Here is a 19,345-nt window from a genome sequence, read left to right on the forward strand (position 1 = left end):
TTTGAAACTATATAAATTTAATAAAAATATCAAATCTATTAAACAACACTCACACTACTAATCTTTAGTTGATAAAGCTAAAATGAATCTACGTCAATGCGAGTATGTTAGTGATGGATTCAAAATATTTGGTGTTTTTAAGAAGAACAAATAGTAATTAATGATAGAAAGTATAACTGGGGATGTATTTCCTCACTCAATTTTATTAATAGTAACATTACTAATAACAACGTGATTGAACGCAGTCCATATTCCGTAAGGAAAAGAAATTATTGATAATGATCTAAAAGTATATATATAGAATTAGATCATCACGGTTGATTACGACTGCTCAAAAGCAAAAGACTCTCTTGAGATTTAAGGAACATAGTACATTGGATTTGGAACCTTGAACGATCGTTTAGCAACAGCATATCCTAATATATCACTCCATTGATCTCCAGTGTTTCCTTGAATCGTGTATCCTTGTTTCACTAATTCAGCTCTCTTCTCTGATTTGAATACAGTAGCTTTCTTTCCTTCATCCTCAGGTCCCCTACATATAAATGCACCATATGTTTATTTCTTCTCCAAGAATGAACGATAACATTCAACTAACACTATATATATACATACCTGAGGATGAGTTTCTCCCAGCCGGAGTAACCAGCATCGATGAGATTTTGTGCAGTGATAGCACTTTGAGAAACAGGTCGGCCAGTTAAAATGAAGATCTTGAAGCCAAGCTTTTTGACCCATTTGTAGACAGACAAAGTTGCGGGTAATGCAGGAGCCAAACCCGTCTCCACCCACTCGTTGTATGAAGTTACATTGTATGGTTCCGTTCTATATATATATAGATATACCAATGTCATCATCTCAGATAATAATTTTAAAGCTCTAATATTAGGTTAAGTACTTCATCACCAAACCAGAAAAATATTTAATTAAATTGGTAGCTTACTAAAGATATAAACGTCTTGAAGTGCATATATAACAAAAGTATCTAATTATATTTCCTAATTTGAACTAAACTATTGGGTCAAAACTACTTTCATTCTCTATAGCAAAACTCCTAAAAATAAAATTTATTATACTTAATAATATTTTAAACTATTTTCAATAATTTTCTAAAAAAAATCAAAATAGTTAGATGTAATTAACTCAATATTCTTTGTTTCTTAGCACGAATGTCGATATATACATACATATAAGAAGAGTTTAGGGAAATTGATAAAAATGAGTCATTTGAGTTTTCAATTATGATCAACATGGACCACGCCCATTTCTTTGCAAATTTATTTGACGGGTCTATGAAAAGTCACAAATGCCCCTCTTACGTCCACTTCCAATCATAAATCTTCTACTCTTTTTTTTTCTGGCCTTTATCGCATCACAACTTCAAATGAATAGACCGTACAAGGATAGATACAAACTCAAATATATCTAAATATTTTTCAAATTAATTTACCAAAAAGAACAAAACTCAAACCTCAAATCTCGTTCTAGAGATTTGTTCCCTCACCACAAAATTTAAATAATAAATAATATTTTGAAAATTAACCAATCAAAATATATTGAAATATTCTTAAGTTCCATTTTGTTGTGTTCTAGCTAGTAACTAGAAAGCTTAAACAGTAAACAAACCATCGTATTCAAGTTAAGAGTTTGATTTTACCCGAACCCAGTTGCTTTATAATACGGCATATTTGAAAGCAAGGTCTCGTCAACATCGAAAATCCAAGCGTCCATTCCCTTCCCATCACCAACCTTCACCGACCTAGCAAACGTCAACGAGAAGGCCGCTGCGTTGCGAGAGTCAGCAAGATACCTCCCTGTGTCTATGTACGTCCTTACAAACTCAATGCAGGGTTGAGGAATAGAATACCAGGTTCCCGCATTGTTTACTTCGATTGAGAACTTCCAGCTCTCGCATTTCGTGTCACCTTCCGCCCCCACGATGTGTTGTTTTGGGAACATTTGGATTAGTTGATCAGTGGAGGAGACGGTGGTGGCGGCGAGAACGAGAAGGAAAAGGGAGAGAATAGAAGTGGGAGAAGGCATGGCTAGGTAGAAAGTTAATTGAGGATATGAGGAGGGGTTGAGGGGAAGGGAAGAGAGGATGGTTTTATAATAATTCTTCTCATCAATTTTCTCTGTCTTTAGCCACAGAAAACATATCCAAAACTATCTAACAGATCTTGAGTAGCATGTGATAAATTGTACACTTTGGGATTAAAAATGTACCATTGAAATGCCCTTTTCAAGGAGGAAAATAATTGCATCGTTGGACCATATATCAAAGTATTCAATCACGTTTTGGAAAATGACTTTTTTTTTAATAACAATTCTTTTACCTTTTATAGATGAAGAGAATGGAGGATACTAAGTATGGTTTAATTTGGGTTTTGCACCTACTTTTAATAAGAAAAATAACTTAAATGCAAAAGTTGAGTTAAAAAGATTCTAAAACTATTTTAAGATTGGATTTGGTTTGAAATTTTATCAAAATGATTGATTTTGAAATGAGTCGTTCCAAACAACTTTTTGTTTTATTTGATCTTTGGTTTATAGTCATTAAAAATTGAACATTGGATCCATCATTCGACTTTGACCAATCATGACACTAGCAAACTCCATGTGACAATTATTTTTTAAAAGTATATGTTTCACAGTCGCTCCTTTATAAATATTGCATACAAATTTATATACTAAACCTTTTAATTTCATCAATTTTTATTTAAATTTTGGTATAATTCTTTTAGAAAAAATAAATTCATAGAATACAGTAACAACTTTTATACGAACCTTCCTACGAAGACATTTTAAAGATAAAGGTTCGATTTTCTATACTTTCGTAAAAAAAACAAAAGAAAAAGAATATGCACTGTATTTAATTAAATTGTTCAAGCAAGTGTGTCCCGTTTTCATAACTCAATTCCAGTGATGGTAATAATATTGGTAGAAACTGGATTAAGCACCTTTAAAACACAAAGACAAAATGGTTAGGAAGGCAAATTATTGATGATATAATCACACATAGAACTAGGGAGTACATCATGGGCTGGGCTAGGTTATTCCCAAAAGCAAAGGGATAATTATTGAAGTTCTAAGGGAAGTAGTAAATTGGATTTGGAAGCTTGAATGATCGTTTTGCTAGAGCAAATCCCATCAAATCACTCCATTGATCTCCAGAGCTCCCTTGGATTGTGTAACCTTGATTCACTAATTCAGCTCTCTTTTCTGATTTGTATTCAATATTTTTCTTGTCGTCATTAGGTCCCCTGATTACATAATACAAATACCTTTTTCTCGTTAAACATACAAGTTAAAATTCTAACACACAGGTGATAAGCGAAATAGGAAACATGGTTCGTGTAAAGCTCCTTGGAGACCAAAAAAGCTAAGTGATACACGCAGAAACCAATGTCTTCTTGGTTTTTTTAGTTGAGAAGCCATCATATATACTAATGGATGACAAAAAATTTCTATTAAAAATCATATGTGATATGATATGTAGATGTTGTTGGTTTGAATATGAGAGACTGAGGGTGATATTCAAATATACACCAAAAACACATTACAAAATTAAAGGTTCATCTATTAATGAAATATTTTTGGGCAATTAAAAAGTGATTTCAAAGAGATTAGTCTAAATTGATTACCTGAGAATAAGTTTCTCCCAACCAGAATACCCAGCATCGATCAGGTTTTGTTCTGTGACAGCTCTAAGAGATTCATCTCGCCCAGTTAAAATAAAAATCTTAAATCCAAGCTTTTTCAGCCAATTGTATACCGTCAAACTAGCTGGTAATGCAGGAGCTGACCCCTTCTTCACCCACTCAAAGAACGAAGTGTCATTGTAGGGTTGCAACCTATATATACATAATACCACGGTCGTCTCAAAGATTTTAGATTTATATGATTCAATAATAATAATAAAAGAGTAGGAAAGAATCAAACGGATCCTTGAGTCAAATTTGTTGTTGAAGTTAACGTTATCTAAGAGTTGAGTCCGAACTTACCCAAACTCGTGATCTTTGTAAAATGGCAAATTTGAAAGCAGTGTCTCGTCAACGTCGAAAATCCAAGCGTCGCCCTCACTAACCTTGACTGATCTAGCGAAGTTCAAGGAGAAGGCTGCGACAGACCGAGAGTCGGCAAGATAGCGGCCACTGTTGAAGTAGTCCTTTACAAAATCAATACAAGTTGGAGGAATAGACTTCCAGGATCCTGCGTTGTTGACTTCGATGGAGAATTTCCAGCTCTCACATTTGGGTTCCGCCCCGACGACGTGTTGTTTGGGATACATTTTGATGACTTGGGTAGAGGAGACGGCGGCGGTGAGAGGAAGCAGAAGAAGAAAAGAGAGAATTGAAGTCGGAGAAGCCATGGGATGAGGAGAGAATTGAGGAAGATCAGCGTTTGTTGAAGGAAAAGTAGATGGTTGATTGTATTTTATAATAACATTTTCCCTTTGTTTGTTCATCTAACATTTTAAAATTATAGCTAATATCACGTTTTGACGTGAAACGTTTTTAAATTATAGATCAAATCTCCCTAATTAATTGAAGAAAAACTCTCTTTATTTTTTTTCTGTATTTTAGTATTTAACTTTTTGTAATTATATTTCTTCATTATTTTAGCCTAAGATTTATTACAATTTATAAACTATAATTAATAAATAGGAACTATAATAATGATTTATATTTATAGTAAGTAGGAAACTTTGAATCATCAATTCCAAGAAACAATTGACAAGATAACGTGGGTTTCACATTTCAAGTAGTAATTGAACTAAAAGATAAGATAAAAATAGTTTCTTTTCATATAAATAAAACCCAAATTATTTATTATGAGATGCGAACCCCAAAAAATTGAATATGAATTAATATTGTGAAGAGACACGAAAGCCCATAATTTCCATATTAATTACCTGACCCATAATGAAATAAAAGAAAACCCACATTGTTTAGCACGTGGATTTAGAATATCATTATGTTATTAGCATCTCTAATTTCAATTAATTATAACCACATTTAGTCAATTAGCTCTAACATTCAAGTATGTGTCCACGTTTAGGTCGAAAATTCCATTTAGATGGTAAGTTAAGGTTTTATCTTAAATATGTTCTATTTTAAAAAATAAATTATATTTCATTTAGAAAATTAATTTTCATAGACAATAATGGGAAGGGACACGATCAGTACACCAGAACCAGAATTTAGTTAAAATAAAGTATTATTTAATATAAAAAATCGAGAATGTAAAGGATAAATGTGCTTCCTCGACCCTTAATAAATTTGCCCATTTGTGACCACATTGATGTTGTTTATGACAAAAATATTTAGGAAAAAAAACCGTTCATGGCACTTCTTTTTTGCATATTGCAAATATGGCAAATATGAAAGTAATTAATGATATCATACGGCTATTAGAGAGCTAGCAGAGAGTTATCAGATGACTATCATAGAGTTATTGACTTTACTTTTGCAATTTAAAAAATGTAGTGACTATCATATATATATATATTGTTATTTTGCAATTTCCCTTCTATAAAAGGCTATTTTAAAAAATAGTAAAATATTAAAACCATTTATAAAATATAGCAAAATCTATCGAACGTTATTTAGGTCTTTTAACATTTTGCTACCATTCAAGTCCCTCCATTGCGTTTTCTCTCCAATTAAAATTGATTTCACTTGTTGGACATTTCAAATATTTCAAGCCCACAAGTGAAGGAAAATGTTGGTGATATATAATTAAATTTGTATTCAACCAACAGCTTAAGCTTTTGAGTGAATTAGTAGCTTAATATTGTTGTTTCCTTTCCCGTTAATAAAATCGATTTTTTATTTGTTGGTTTTTCAAATACTTAATGCACTTGTCAGGGGGAGTGTAACTTAAACTTTTGGTAAATTCTTTGCATAATATAAGAACTCTACTCTTTTATCATCGTAGATTCAAGCAAGTAAGCAAATGAATAGTCAATGTGATCAAGTGAAGCGGCATCATGCAAAAATAACTATCTTTAAGTTTAAGTGGTAGTTAGACTCAACCATGATTTGATAATGAACAAGGTGGGGAGAAAGGATACTAAGTAAGTAGACCCTCATTTAAGTGATAGCTAGGTGAGATGTTCACATTTTCTAATTCAAAATTGTTACTAATATGAATATAACTGTAACTAATAAACATTTTAATTAGCTAAAAAAACCCATTGGATTTTTATTTATTAATTTAAACAATTTCTTTACCATTTACAAAATATAGCAAAAAAAAAATCAAAATAAAACAACATGTACTTCATTAATTAAATAAATTAGAAAAGTACTTCAAAGTGAGACCCAATTTAAAGTAAATAAATAAATGCACTTTTACCCTAAAAAGAATCATTAATAAATAAAGAACAACAAATCAAATTACATTCACTTGAATTCGTATAGCAAAAGAATAGAATAAATAAAAATAATACACATTGAAGAACACAAATTCTCGTTTACTGTCTATACACTTTTGAATTTTGATTAAGTCAAATTAAAATGAAAACTTACAAAGAGAGAAAGCTTAATTTTGCGGCCCAATGAAAATTATGTAAAAACAATGAAACAAAAAGGGAATTAAAAGAATGAATGAAGAGAAAAATTAAGGATCTTCGATAGGGAAGTTGAGGGGAAAAAATGAAGAATTGAATATTACATAAATATACCGCTTGTTTCTCTGCTCAAATCCGGTTGTAAGTAAGATGATAACTGGGTTATCATTGCAAAGAAAAAATTGTTATTCCAAAAAAGATTTGATGAAGATTTTAGAGAAAACTAGAATCGTGTTCGTCGTGACAAAGCTCTCTCCTTAGCTTTTGTGTAAAATGTCTACAAGCATCCATGCTTAGATCAATTGCTGCAGAAAGTGCCACAAATAAAGCAGCATCCGCCATGCACGTCACGTGTTGAACTCCAACTTGTACGATGGGCTTACTCACCTTCCCTTCTCCTTCCACACTCGACGCCATTACAAAGCTACCTTCAGTTGTTCAAATAAAAAGAAAAAAGTAAAACTTTAGATAGCAGTTATTAATTTCCCATATACATTTCATGAATAAATGTAATAATAAGATCGTACCCTTAACAGTAGATTTCGAGTTTATAGTTAAATCCCTCACGGTTTTACGATCAATGCAAAACTGGCCACCTTTCTTTACACTCATAGTGGCTTCTGCAATGGGAATGCCAGTAGCTAGTCCAGTGTCGGCGACGAGTTCGAATTTGTAACCTAGGCCATCTATCGGTCCTCGCTCACGCCATGCTTCGAGGCGGCCCCATGGCTTCCAACTACTTACGGAGAAACCGTGGGGACGGAGGATGAGCCAGGCGCCAGGATTGGAGCGGGAGACACGATCGGTGCCTGGGGAAGGGACGAATGGAGTGATCATGGAGGCAGCGGCTACTGGGGAGCCGGAGAGGTCGTAAACCATGATCATCCAACCCTTTCTTTCTCTCCCTGGCTTCTCTCTCTCACCTGAGAAAGTTCTCATCCATTTCCCTTTGGTGCTGTTGAAGCTGAAATCCGATGGCAGTGATCTGTTTGGGTCATTTTTGTTTAATAATTTCAATTAGTTTCTAATGAACAATGATTAATGTAAATATTTTTGTTTTAGATATTCTAATACACAGTATCTAAAACTATTCAAAAAAATTTATCATTGATGTATATAATAATTATTTTGAAAATGTAATACCAAACTGTTCATATGTCTTAAAAGTACAATAATCTAAGAACAAAACAAGTTCTATGCTCTTCTTCTGTTCAATGATTTATGCAATACTATACCTTAATTTTCATAAATGTTATTTTCATCTCAAATGGAAACTTAGATCATCATGTCACTTAAAATCATCGTCACATCGTTCTAAAGCAAGATTTTTCTTCATAATGATAAAGGAACTCTACTTTAAGGATACTTTTAAAACATCTATAAAAGCTAATGAAGGATAATACTTGCAACTTTTAAAACTACATTAGGATTATTTTTTCTTAACGATTTACAAATAAAAAAAAAGGTTTAAATGACTTGTTTTAGTCCAAATAAAGTTGAAATTAACCTAAAGCATATAATAATTGGTTATAAATTAAAATGAAAATAAACAGAAAATAGTAATTTAAAGTTAAAATCATAAAATTAAATGATGGAAACTTTTAACTAATTAATAATTAATCATGTAATGTTAAATCACTATATATATATATATACTTGACTTGATAAACAATTAATTAAAGATTGGAAAGCACATGGGATGGAATCAACGGTGGTTGAGTTAGACAGTTGGGAAAGATTTTGTAATCTTTTCTTTTGTATTTGACCAAACCTCATAAATTATTTAACTTAGCTTAATTATTCTCTTAGCTCTTTTTTTTTTTTTTTTAATTTCCTTTTAATGAAAAAAACTAATATGCAACATAGAGTACCAAATTCATCAATTAGTTCTTTAAGCTAATTTCGATAATCATTTTATTCTAGAGTTACACTAATTAGGTTTAAGCATTTTTTGTTTTTTATTTAATTGTTTTTTTATAAAACGACAAGTCGTCTACTAAAGTTTAGAAATTAATAAAACGACAACGACATGGTTCATTCATGTTATGTTACGATGCGATTTATACTGACAACCCACTTCAGTGAAGGCCCACTCCAAGTGTGACAGGTGTAAAAGAAATAATTAAAAAAATGTAAGAAAAAGTAAATAACCGTCACCCTCGGGTGATGGTAGAAAGATGAAAAGAAAAAAGGTTACCTAATTATTGTAATGAATAAAATAAATGAATGTCATTTCTCAACTCAATTCTCAACACAATACTCTAAGAAGAGTGAATTAATTTTAAACCATAAAGACTTTGTTTAATGTGATTTTAAACATGATAAAATTGAAAAAGAATAATACTCTTTTTATTATTAATAATTAATTAAGAGAGTGGGTGGGTGGGTCGGGTAACTAACCGGGTTCTCGAGTTCCGATCGGCACTGAACTTGCAACTGAAAACCGGCTGTCGAATATTGCCTTGGATCTGGAAAACAACGGGGCTACATTCCGGTTCGCTGCCGAATTGGAAAACAAATCGAGGATCCGGTTCAGACCGGACAACCAAATGAAGACGAGCCGAGATTTTATCCTCACCTTTCCCTAATTTCACCCACCCGTTCTGGAACACTTTCGGTTTACTCTCAGCTCCGTCGATCGAGACGGTTATTCGAACCCGGCCCAACAACTTGCCGGAATTAACCCCACACGTGTGCCCCATCCGCCCGGCGAAAACCGACAAACACATCACCACTGGCTTACCGGAAAGCCGTCGGAGAGACGAGGGGTCGAGGTGGAATCCGGCGGAGGACGCGGCGGAGTCGGGGGGAGAGTCGCCGGAGACAGACGAAAGAGGAAGAAGCGCGGTCTGGGAAGGGAAATTCTTGATGGAGATCTTACAGAAGCAAGGGGTGGCGGATGGGTGAACGGCGGCGCCGGCCGGTCGAGTGGCTTGAGGGAGGTTGAGAGCGAGGGAGTCTACCATAAGGCGGACGAAAGGACATGGATCCATGGGAAAATTGAATGGGGAGGGGAATGTGGTTTGAGAAAGAAGGAGAAGAGGAAATGGTGAACATCTAAGTTGGGGAAATGGAGTGAGAATTGTCGGCCATGGATGGATTGAAGGTTTTGGTTTTTATTCTGTTTCTTTGGGCCGTGACAGATGGAGAATGAGCTACTCTTGACTTTAACACCTAAATATTATTAATTACTTTCAATCTTTATAAGGAATAATCATTTCATATTTTTGTTGCAAACAAATATCATTTCTCATTTATTAACATTACATTTCCTTTTTTTTCTTTTATAAAAAATATTAAACCAAATGTAATTTCAAGCACAAAAGTTATCTCAACATTTTCCCAAAAATGACGATATAATCTTTGGATTTTATTTCTAATTCCTCCTATAAATTTACAATAATTTAGTTCCTCTTTAGTAAGTTTTTTTTTTTTTGCTTAATCAAAATTTAAAAAATTAAACAAATTTTTAAAACAAATCATGTTGGAAGTAGTTTTTTTACGAGAAATTGTTATGAATATTAAAAAAATGAAACTATTCATGAACTATAGCAAACAAATTTGAATTTTTTTTTTCTTCTATAAATAGTTTATGTATTTTTTTTGCTGTTTTTTTAATTTTTTATTTTATTTTCAAATAAAGTGTGTTTTTATTGATTGTTGAATATAGATTTTTTTTTTTTTTTTTGTGTTGTAGAAGTGAAAAATTCAATAACAATATAACTTAATTGTCAATTTTGTACTTTCCTTCAAATATTTGAAATGGTATTTAAGTGGAGTTGTATATAATACTATATCTTATATATTTGTAGTGACCTTCAAAACTACATTGACAATAGAAGCATTACGATATATCATCTAATGTTCAAACAAGGTCAAGGCTCTCGAGAGTCGAGATGAAGACTAGATGTAAAAAGTTGAATAATATTTTTTCTACCTTAATGAGAAAATATGGATCAAGCTTGATTGTATGAAAACGATTGATCTCCTTAATGAGTTTATTCAAATGAATCTCTCTAATGTACTATTTTATACCATTGAAGCTCAACCAACCGAACTCGTAAGACAATGTCACACTGCGTTATTCTTTTATTTAAAACGCTTTGATTGGGCACATTTCTTCGTTCTTTGTTTTTCCTACGTAGAGTGATTTGTTTCACTTGTTTCTATGAACGTTATGTTTATAGTTTGATTAGTTTATCATTTTAAAAGATAATATTACACCGTCACAGTAATATAAAAATTTTGTAATGATAAGGAAAAGGTGCAAGATTATTTGTTGTCCACAAGTTAATTATGGTTATTATAAATTTGTTTTTTTAAAAGAAAAAAAGAAACTTAAATTGTGGTTATTATAAATAAGGTTATATGAGAATTATAACGAGTTCTAATTCTAATCCAATAATTAATATCCAAATCAGCAAATAACGAATTCTGTGCTTCTTGGAGGAAAGTGGGGCCCATTGGGGAGGGGAGAGTGGGGACTGACAGCTGGATGAAAGCTGTAAACCATGTTGTCAACTGACGCCAATGTGGCTCTTTGATTGGGTTAGAAAAAAAAAAGTTTCCATTTTGATTCCTAATCTTCAAAATCAAATTAAAATTAAAAGTATGACGTGGCATTCGTTAACCATCTTCGTAGATCACGATCGTCGTCGATTTGGACGGCGCTATTTGACGGCGCTAATTTATTTTTAGTCAATATTATATATTTTAATCTTTAAATTTTATGTTTATTTATTTCACACAAACTTTAAAAATGTTTAATGAGTTTGAAAGAAGAAAAAAAATCCAGAAAGCATTAAATTTAATATTTCTAATAAATAATTCAATCTTCTTTTCTTTTTAATAACCCTTTGACTTATTCTTAATTTCTCTTAATTTTATATGTTTAAGCAAATGGTAGAGTTGAGTATATTAAAAACCTTATTATAACTTTCCATCTATCATACTAATATCTACTAGACTCTTGCAAAAATAGTAAAAAAAATACAATAATAATAATAATAGAATTCTTAAATAGTTGTATGATTATCGTTTGATAGTTCTATAATTATTGTCTGTGTTTTTGTACATTGATGCAATTTTTTAATATTTATAGGTTATTTAGACTTGGGTGGTATTCGTTTCACCGACATTTTGTTTTTTTTTTATAAAAGAAAATAATAAATAATGAATTATTACAAAAGAATTAAATTGCAATCCAACTATGGAGCCAATAAGAAGAAAGAGAAAAAGAGTGGTATTTATTTATTCCATTTTCAATGTCTTAAATGCAAAGCAAGTGAATCAATAGTAATAACTCCAAAGATTCGAATGGATGAAAAGGTATTAATTTGAAGGATGTGATAGTAACCCTATCAACCCATCAAACTCATGGGGTCATAGAGTACGTCATTTGACCAAATAATTTAAGTTGAGTACTTCAATTTCATCAAAAACATTTCCTAGAAAAAGAGAAATAGGGTAGGGGAGCTGGGGGTCCCTAAAGGTTATTAACAATGGGCGTGGGGAACAAACTTTGTACTTCTTTTAATTCATTTTCAAAATCACATTTAATTCAAACCCTCAAACAAAAAAATGAAAACAATAATGTTTGTTGCATCCCCACGCTACCAAACATTTGGGCATACCAATTTCACACAACCCCCCCTTTTTACTTCCTACTACTTCTTTTACACTTTCTTCTTTCGTCCTAACACTCCTCATCTGCCCACTCGCATCCCTTCTTTCATCATTTCATTGACTTAACTCTATCTTTAATTTAAATTAATCGAATTTCTTTTGGATATCAGAATGAGAGACGTAATTATTCCTAGGTCGTCCTCGTAACTTCTCTTAGGTTTGTTAGTGACTTTTGATCTTGATTACTGCAACCGTCCACAATGACGAGTGTATATATTATCCTTAATGACGTATATGTAAAATATGATAATAATCGAATTCATCTATTTCTTCGATTGCATGCATAACTAACATACCTTACTGAAATACTACGTAATTCTATATGTATCGATTTTTTTAACTGTTTTATCAAGATTCATAGACTACGATGACTTAGAATTACACGGTTGAATGTTTATATATTATTATCTCAATTAAAACATCTGTTCAAAAGTCTTCCTCTCATATCCATTATATTTCCCACTAGCTTGACCTAAGTGTTCCAACTCAAATAAGCATCATCAAGGGGTCCATTTCTATCCTCTTGAATTCTCCTCAAATTTCAGCAACAAATTATTGTTATTATTATTATTATTTTAACCTTTTTCATTTGAACTTTATTCATTATTATATACACCTAATCCTATAATAATGTCATCTAAATCTCAAAGATGCCTTCATGGTGTTTTAGGATTATTAAATTATAAATTTGATCTTTAATAAATTGTGGGTTCCCAATTCTCAATATCATGATTATCACTACCCCATAAATTTACACTCTTAGAACAAGATGTGGTACTAAGTTTAATAAGTTTGATAGCAATATCTAAAGATATAATTACTTTATATGAATCTAGGTTTTAGTTATTTTAATTACTACTAAATGGGTGATAACAATTTATCACTTTAGCATATATATAAATCAAATTTATTAAAGTCTTTTTTTCTCTCTCGATCATATATTATTTATATATTTGTTATCTTTTAACCCTTTGAACAATATAGTTCTTAATTAAAAGTATAGGAGTTGCAACAAAAGATGGAACAGCCATACCATATCCAAAACCAATCCACCATCTAGTTTATGGTTTGATTTTTTTTTTTATATAGTAAAATTAGTTGGACATATCCTCGTTTGTATTTGAAGAAAACAAAAAAGTAATGATTTAGGTTAGTTTTTTTTATGAAAAAAACCAATATTGAAGAAAACCCTTGGTGACTCGGAATTAGATATGTTTATGAGACGCAAACTCCTAATTCTTCCTCCTCAAATCAACTTGATCTTAACTCAGGGATTGAGATATAAACACAAATTGTTTTGAGATAAAAAATCTTGAGACAAAGAACGAATTCTCTAATCCAACATTAAAACATTGCATAAGATAAAAATGATCAATCTCACTTGAATGTTCTTGACATGTAACTCAACACACATGAATTGCAAAGTTAAATCTTTTATACTAATATTGAAAACAAGCACAAATGATAAAGATCAATTTGTCGTAATTTGATTAAAACAATATATTGATAAGACTTAAATAGTCGGCATCCTAAAACACAAAATTAGCTCTCACAAAAGAATAAAATTGAAAAATATTAAAATTATATTAACTTTTTTAAATACAATTAAATTAATAATTCGATGCCTCGATAGTTCTTATCGAAGGTAAAAATTCTATGTAAAATTGATTGGTTTGGTTAATTACACGACAAAATTGAACCAAGTAAAGCCTCTAATTAAAAGCAAGTTAAAATAATAATGTAATCAAAATCATAATAATTGTATAAATATGTAATCAACCAACAAAAAAAAAGAGGCACATAACAGAGTGAAAAAAGAGGGTCTAAATCTAATCAAATAATAAATATTGGGTTGAATGTTATGATGAACATATAGGACAGACCAATTGGCTGTATTTTTGTCCAATTTCCCATTGCTGAGCCTAGGCCCCATGCCAGCCTGGTAAAGATGGTACTTCTATACCGTGTTATACACGACCCTTCCCTTCGTGTTTGCTTCCTCTCGGTACGATTAAGTTCATCTAAACGTAACTCAATTTGTATAAATATATATCACGAGTCAAAAGATTGGAGAAGTTGTTTAGATAGATGATATAATATTACATTTCCTTCACTAATCCACCTAAGCTTTTGATCCGTCAATCAATAATTAATGTAATATTACAACATAGTATATGACTAACGAGATTTTACATAAAAAATTTATCTTCATCTATCAACACTTAACTGAAACTTTTAGGTCAATCGATGATTTACTCTAGATTTTTTTTGAAAAAAAGTCTAAAAGATCTTAAACTTTAAAATTTATTTGTAAACCTAGATTATGGTTAAAAGGGTAGGCTTTTGTTAATTAAATTCGAGGCTTTTGTTAATTAAATTCGATTGGGTGTTTTAATATCTCAAAATTTTAACTTTTTTAATTTTTTTTAGAAATATATTAAAGGGCTAGAAATTAGTTCACAAATTTATAAGAAAACATTTATAAGTTAGATAAATTTATTTTACTTAATATTCTATAATATCTTAAACATCAAATAATTATTTTTAAATTTTCAATTTGTTATAACCTATTCAACAAAAAAGAAAAAAAAAAAGAAAATTGAAGTTTATATATACAACCAAAAATTCAAAGTTCAGGTTCATTTACACAAAATCTTTGAGAGTATAAACTTCACTGTTGTTCAACTTCATAACTTTTCGAATTTCACAATTCAACTCCTTACGTCAAATATGAACAACTTTTCGAATTTCACAATTCAACTCCTTACGTCAAATATGTTAAGTCAATTAAATGTTGTATATACTTTCATAAAATAAGTATTGTGTGGTAAGGAAGGTATGAGTTTTTTCATTCAAGATTCTTTCATCAATTCCCTTTTCATCAATTCCCTTATGACTTTGTATTGACCATGACTTTTCCCATCAACCATACACTCTTAAATAACTTTTCCCCCCTAAAAATTCTCTCTACCATATGTATTATCACTTGATTTGATACCTATATTCCTTTTTCATAAATAATATTTTATAGATTTTCAAACATTACTTTTGTCTCCAAGTGATCTTATTCACTCGACAAGTTTCATTTTTTTTTCAAATTCAATGAATCAGTTATAAGACGTTGTTGAACACGAAGTCAAGGTTTAACTCTACACCTTTACAAATCGTTAAAACTAAACCCTTTCTCTTTGTACATGCTTGTTCGCTTACACATTTTTAACCGTTATACTTCTAATATTGTTTCTAATAAATCTTTGAAATTTTATTTTATATTCGACAAATTCTTATAGTTAATAAAGGTATAAAAAAATATATCAACGCAACACCTTTTACAATTCACGAAACACAAATACTTCTACTACCTAATAAATGTGATTTATCTAAAACCATGCGAATGAAGTCGAGGAATTTCATTAGACAAAACGTGAAAGTTTAAGAATTCATCATTAGACACAAAATTGAAAGTTGAATTTTCTTTTCAAGTTCTAAACTTTAGATGCCTATTATATACCCTAATTAAAGAATTGGTACCTATTAGACTCTTCTTAAATAAACTTTTGCCTAATCAAAATTTTAACCTCTATTGATAAAAATCATATCAATTATCGTTAAATTAAACTTATTTTTGAAAATTTATCGTTATTATTTCTTTCAAAATGAGAAAATATTAATTATTAAGCATAAAATTAGGAAGGAAAGAAGAAAGATGGTAGCTATAAAAGAGACGAGAGGGCACGTCAGAGTGTATTAATATTAGGCCGACCAAAAACTGCCCTTAAAGAGGGCCTCCCCCATCATTATTAATTACATTATTCATCACAATTATTAACACTAAACTTATTCTCCATATATATCCATACACTACCGGATTTAGGTAGTATAAATCTAGAATGGTTCGAGTTTCTTTTATGAATCCGACCAAAGTTTCACATCGGTTACGTAAAGGGAGTGATCTTGAGTATATAAGTAACAACAACTATTTCCATAGAGATGTATACTCAAAGTGAACAATACTGTAAAACTGTCATTTAATTCTCTCTAGACTTAGATTCAATCTCCTTGCACTAATGTCATTGAAGTTTAGACAACAATTATAATAATAGTTGTATACACGGTGATAAATTTTTGTGAAGGTTAAACTTGTACTATGTTTGCTAAAATGAATTTTAGCTCATCAATAATTAGCACAACATTTCGTATTTGAGATGGAGGGTTGAATTTCCAACTCATAATTACAACTTCTACGTAGCAAAAAAAACTTAATTACAAATAGGGATAGTTACAAATATAACAATCAAATTCAAAATAATTAAATATATATAGAAAGATTTAAAATAAAATTGCAAATCACCTTTGTCCTTGCCCCAGGGAAGGCAATGAAAGTGGGCCTTTTATGTTGGGCCGAAAAGCTAGAAAAAACGGGCGGCATGATAGGAAAAAGAAGGCCCAAGGCTCAGGGCCCATGAGAGCCATTTGAATAACAACTCTCCTATTTCAAAGGGTCTAAAAAGAAACCTGGTCTATTGGGAGTGAATGAATACGTGGTTTTCATTTACCCTTTTGAATAGCAACCAATAAATAAGTAATTTCATTTCCCGCCTTTCTCGACTCGCTCTATTTATTTCCAAGAACGAACCCCACCTTCATTCTTTATCTTAACCACAACAATCAAATTCATCTCACCGATCTTCCAATTACGAACCCTAATATCATTTCAATTTCTATACCAAAATGTCGTGGCAAACGTACGTTGATGATCATTTGATGTGCGACATTGATGGCCAAGGCCAGCACCTTGCCGCCGCTGCCATTGTCGGCCACGACGGCAGCGTTTGGGCTCAGAGCGCCTCATTTCCACAGGTTTCCTTTATATCCTTTCTGTTTCCTCTTTCATTTCTCAATTTTCGCCTTCTAGATTGGATTCTTTTAGCGTCAACGTAGAATATGTCGATTAATTCCACACTTGTCGTCATCTTTAATCCTATGGAATTAACAACGATACATTTGTTTACATCGATTGTGCATCGTGATTTCAATCATTAGATATTGATTTGAAGAGGATTTTGATTGATTCCTCTTGTGTTTGAAATGATGGATCTGATCAATGTGTAATCAATTAAATGTTGATTTCTAGAGGATTGTACTTGATTTTTCTTATCATGGATTCTTAATTGCAGTTCAAGTCTGATGAGATCAATGGTATCATGAAGGATTTTGATGAACCAGGTCATCTTGCACCTACTGGATTACACCTTGGTGGTACAAAGTATATGGTAATCCAAGGAGAGCCTGGAGCAGTCATCCGTGGAAAGAAGGTGATGTAAAAACATCATAAATGAAATCTACACGTTTTTGGTTTATTGATTTCTATCAATTTTTTATTCCACTATGATCACCATTGGTACAAAGTACAACTTGTTGGTAATACTTACATTACATGAATCAATGTTCATAATGAGACTTTGTGTCAACATGATCTTGATCTGTGAGTTCCAACAGTGGTCTATTATTGAATAGTAATTATTGTTGACACCTCAAGAAGTTTGAAAGGCTCAGAAGTGGCAACTAAAACTTAATTAATCGATCATCTTCAAGAAATGAATTCGATCTTCGAAATTCATAGCTGCACTTCGTATGGGATTGTTACATTGTTAAACATGAGTTGACATATACTCATTCCCTTGAGGTTTAAATTTCCAAACCCCACATTTGTTACCTCGTGATTTCATGTTTATATCAAATGGTATGGGTTATAGCATAGTTCAATGAATTTTCATTTCAAGTATTATGATCTACTGTGAGAATGAAAGCCAGCTATATTGTTAATTGTGACAAACATGGTGAAACATATCCTTGATCAACATGACCGTTGAGGTCAAAGTTCAATCCCTCATCTCCATAGGCCGTATTTATTGTACTAAAAAATAAATCAATGGACTAAAGTCCGTTAAATTTCTCTTGTTTTGGATTCTTTATGGCAGGGGTCTGGAGGAATTACCATAAAGAAGACTGGTCAAGCTCTAGTCTTCGGAATCTATGAAGAACCTGTTACTCCAGGACAGTGCAACATGGTCGTTGAGAGGCTTGGCGATTACCTCGTCGATCAGGGTCTGTAGACTTTTCTAAGTCCCATCTCGGTTCCCAGTTATCGAATTTTGGCCTACAATCTTTTTTTTTTTTTTTTTCAGATTCTTTTCCCTCCTTCTCTTTGTGTTTTGTTTGGTCTCAAGTTTGCATACGCTTCATTCTAGAGCCTCAGAATAGGCCAGAGAAGTTAATGCAGACAATAACCTCCTGAAAGATATTAACAGTTGTTTGGAGCTTGGCTTTTCATTAATTTTCATAAAACATATGAATATTTTTTAGTATTTACTCTTCTTTTTTCCCCCCCATTAGTTTATTCCTTGAAGCAATATCCTTCTCTTACTTTTGCTTGAAGATTGTTTATATACAATTGCATACAGGTTGTATGGTCTATGCTCTTGATTTTGACAGGTAAGAAAATGAAATTTCTTGATTTTTTTGCCCTATCAATTAACATTGTGGTGGCAGTCATGAATGACTCATAAGATAAAGATTAAATCTCTATCTGAAAACAGTAGCCTTATAAAAAAATATTTTAGATTATTGATAGATTTTGACCCTTTTGGATGGTTTTGGTATTGAAATGTCCAAATAGACCCAACTCTTAGTTGATCTACTTTTACTTTTTGATGTCATTAGTTTATATTATGTGTTTAACTTACTACTTGTACTCTCAAAATTCTAGGTCAAACTTGTAATTTAACTTAATTAAATTGTTGGTGTTTATTATTATTTCAAATAAGGTAATAATTTGAATAATGTACTTTTGAAATGGGAAGAAAACAATAAAAAGGAAAAGAAAAAGGGTTGTCTGTTTGTTTGATTGATTGGTACAAACATTTTGCAATCAACTAAGATTTTTAGTATGACCCCTCAGAAATTCCTTTTTTTGCAAAAGAAGCCCTCATAGTAGAGATTCCTTTGCTTTTGAAAAGGGTCTCTTTTGAAATGGTCTATTGCTTAAAGAGGATGTCTCTCTTTTTTCTTTTTTATTTGGACCAA

The 19,345-nt window shown here is 31.5% G+C and overlaps 4 protein-coding genes across 4 annotated transcripts; 1 reads left to right on the forward strand and 3 right to left on the reverse strand.

The window, feature by feature from the left end:
* Positions 1 to 157: 157 nt before the first annotated feature.
* Positions 158 to 2,111, reverse strand: LOC101220041 (acid phosphatase 1). Its single transcript, XM_004140982.3, has 3 exons — positions 1,658 to 2,111; positions 616 to 825; positions 158 to 535 (listed from the first exon to the last, which is right to left on the reverse strand). The coding sequence occupies exons 1-3, from the start codon at positions 2,041 to 2,043 to the stop codon at positions 358 to 360; spliced, it is 774 nt and encodes a 257-aa protein (XP_004141030.1). The 5' UTR covers positions 2,044 to 2,111; the 3' UTR covers positions 158 to 357.
* Positions 2,112 to 2,851: 740 nt separating this feature from the next.
* LOC101211589 (acid phosphatase 1) lies at positions 2,852 to 4,422 on the reverse strand. The gene is made up of 3 exons (XM_004141115.3): positions 4,005 to 4,422; positions 3,645 to 3,854; positions 2,852 to 3,263 (listed from the first exon to the last, which is right to left on the reverse strand). Exons 1-3 carry the CDS (start codon positions 4,370 to 4,372, stop codon positions 3,089 to 3,091), a joined length of 753 nt encoding a protein of 250 aa, XP_004141163.1. The 5' UTR covers positions 4,373 to 4,422; the 3' UTR covers positions 2,852 to 3,088.
* A 1,994-nt stretch (positions 4,423 to 6,416) lies between these two features.
* On the reverse strand, positions 6,417 to 9,736 carry LOC101219082 (hypothetical protein). The gene is made up of 3 exons (XM_004140978.3): positions 8,975 to 9,736; positions 7,102 to 7,559; positions 6,417 to 7,002 (listed from the first exon to the last, which is right to left on the reverse strand). Exons 1-3 carry the CDS (start codon positions 9,565 to 9,567, stop codon positions 6,788 to 6,790), a joined length of 1,266 nt encoding a protein of 421 aa, XP_004141026.2. The 5' UTR covers positions 9,568 to 9,736; the 3' UTR covers positions 6,417 to 6,787.
* Positions 9,737 to 16,801: 7,065 nt separating this feature from the next.
* LOC101219322 (profilin-4) lies at positions 16,802 to 18,631 on the forward strand. The gene is made up of 3 exons (XM_004140979.3): positions 16,802 to 17,119; positions 17,437 to 17,574; positions 18,241 to 18,631. The coding sequence occupies exons 1-3, from the start codon at positions 16,991 to 16,993 to the stop codon at positions 18,373 to 18,375; spliced, it is 402 nt and encodes a 133-aa protein (XP_004141027.1). The 5' UTR covers positions 16,802 to 16,990; the 3' UTR covers positions 18,376 to 18,631.
* The last annotated feature ends 714 nt before the right edge of the window (positions 18,632 to 19,345 follow it).

This window comes from Cucumis sativus, chromosome 2, assembly GCF_000004075.3.
Source record: "Cucumis sativus cultivar 9930 chromosome 2, Cucumber_9930_V3, whole genome shotgun sequence".
NCBI classification, from domain to species: Eukaryota; Viridiplantae; Streptophyta; class Magnoliopsida; order Cucurbitales; family Cucurbitaceae; genus Cucumis; species Cucumis sativus.

Excerpts from the sequence above, each read along its gene's own strand:
- LOC101220041 (XM_004140982.3), bottom strand. The coding sequence starts at position 2,043 with ATGCCTTCTCCCACTTCTATTCTCTCCCTTTTCCTTCTCGTTCTCGCC. Across the intron at positions 826-1,657 it reads TATAAAGCAACTGGGTTCGG|AACGGAACCATACAATGTAA; the intron begins GTAAAATCAAAC and ends ATATATATATAG. Across the intron at positions 536-615 it reads TGGGAGAAACTCATCCTCAG|GGGACCTGAGGATGAAGGAA; the intron begins GTATGTATATAT and ends ATTTATATGTAG.
- LOC101211589 (XM_004141115.3), bottom strand. The coding sequence starts at position 4,372 with ATGGCTTCTCCGACTTCAATTCTCTCTTTTCTTCTTCTGCTTCCTCTC. Across the intron at positions 3,855-4,004 it reads TACAAAGATCACGAGTTTGG|GTTGCAACCCTACAATGACA; the intron begins GTAAGTTCGGAC and ends ATGTATATATAG. Across the intron at positions 3,264-3,644 it reads TGGGAGAAACTTATTCTCAG|GGGACCTAATGACGACAAGA; the intron begins GTAATCAATTTA and ends TTATGTAATCAG.
- LOC101219082 (XM_004140978.3), bottom strand. The coding sequence starts at position 9,567 with ATGGATCCATGTCCTTTCGTCCGCCTTATGGTAGACTCCCTCGCTCTC. Across the intron at positions 7,560-8,974 it reads GATCGGAACTCGAGAACCCG|ATCACTGCCATCGGATTTCA; the intron begins GTTAGTTACCCG and ends TGACCCAAACAG. Across the intron at positions 7,003-7,101 it reads CTCGAAATCTACTGTTAAGG|GTAGCTTTGTAATGGCGTCG; the intron begins GTACGATCTTAT and ends GAACAACTGAAG.
- LOC101219322 (XM_004140979.3), top strand. The coding sequence starts at position 16,991 with ATGTCGTGGCAAACGTACGTTGATGATCATTTGATGTGCGACATTGAT. Across the intron at positions 17,120-17,436 it reads AGAGCGCCTCATTTCCACAG|TTCAAGTCTGATGAGATCAA; the intron begins GTTTCCTTTATA and ends TCTTAATTGCAG. Across the intron at positions 17,575-18,240 it reads CAGTCATCCGTGGAAAGAAG|GGGTCTGGAGGAATTACCAT; the intron begins GTGATGTAAAAA and ends TCTTTATGGCAG.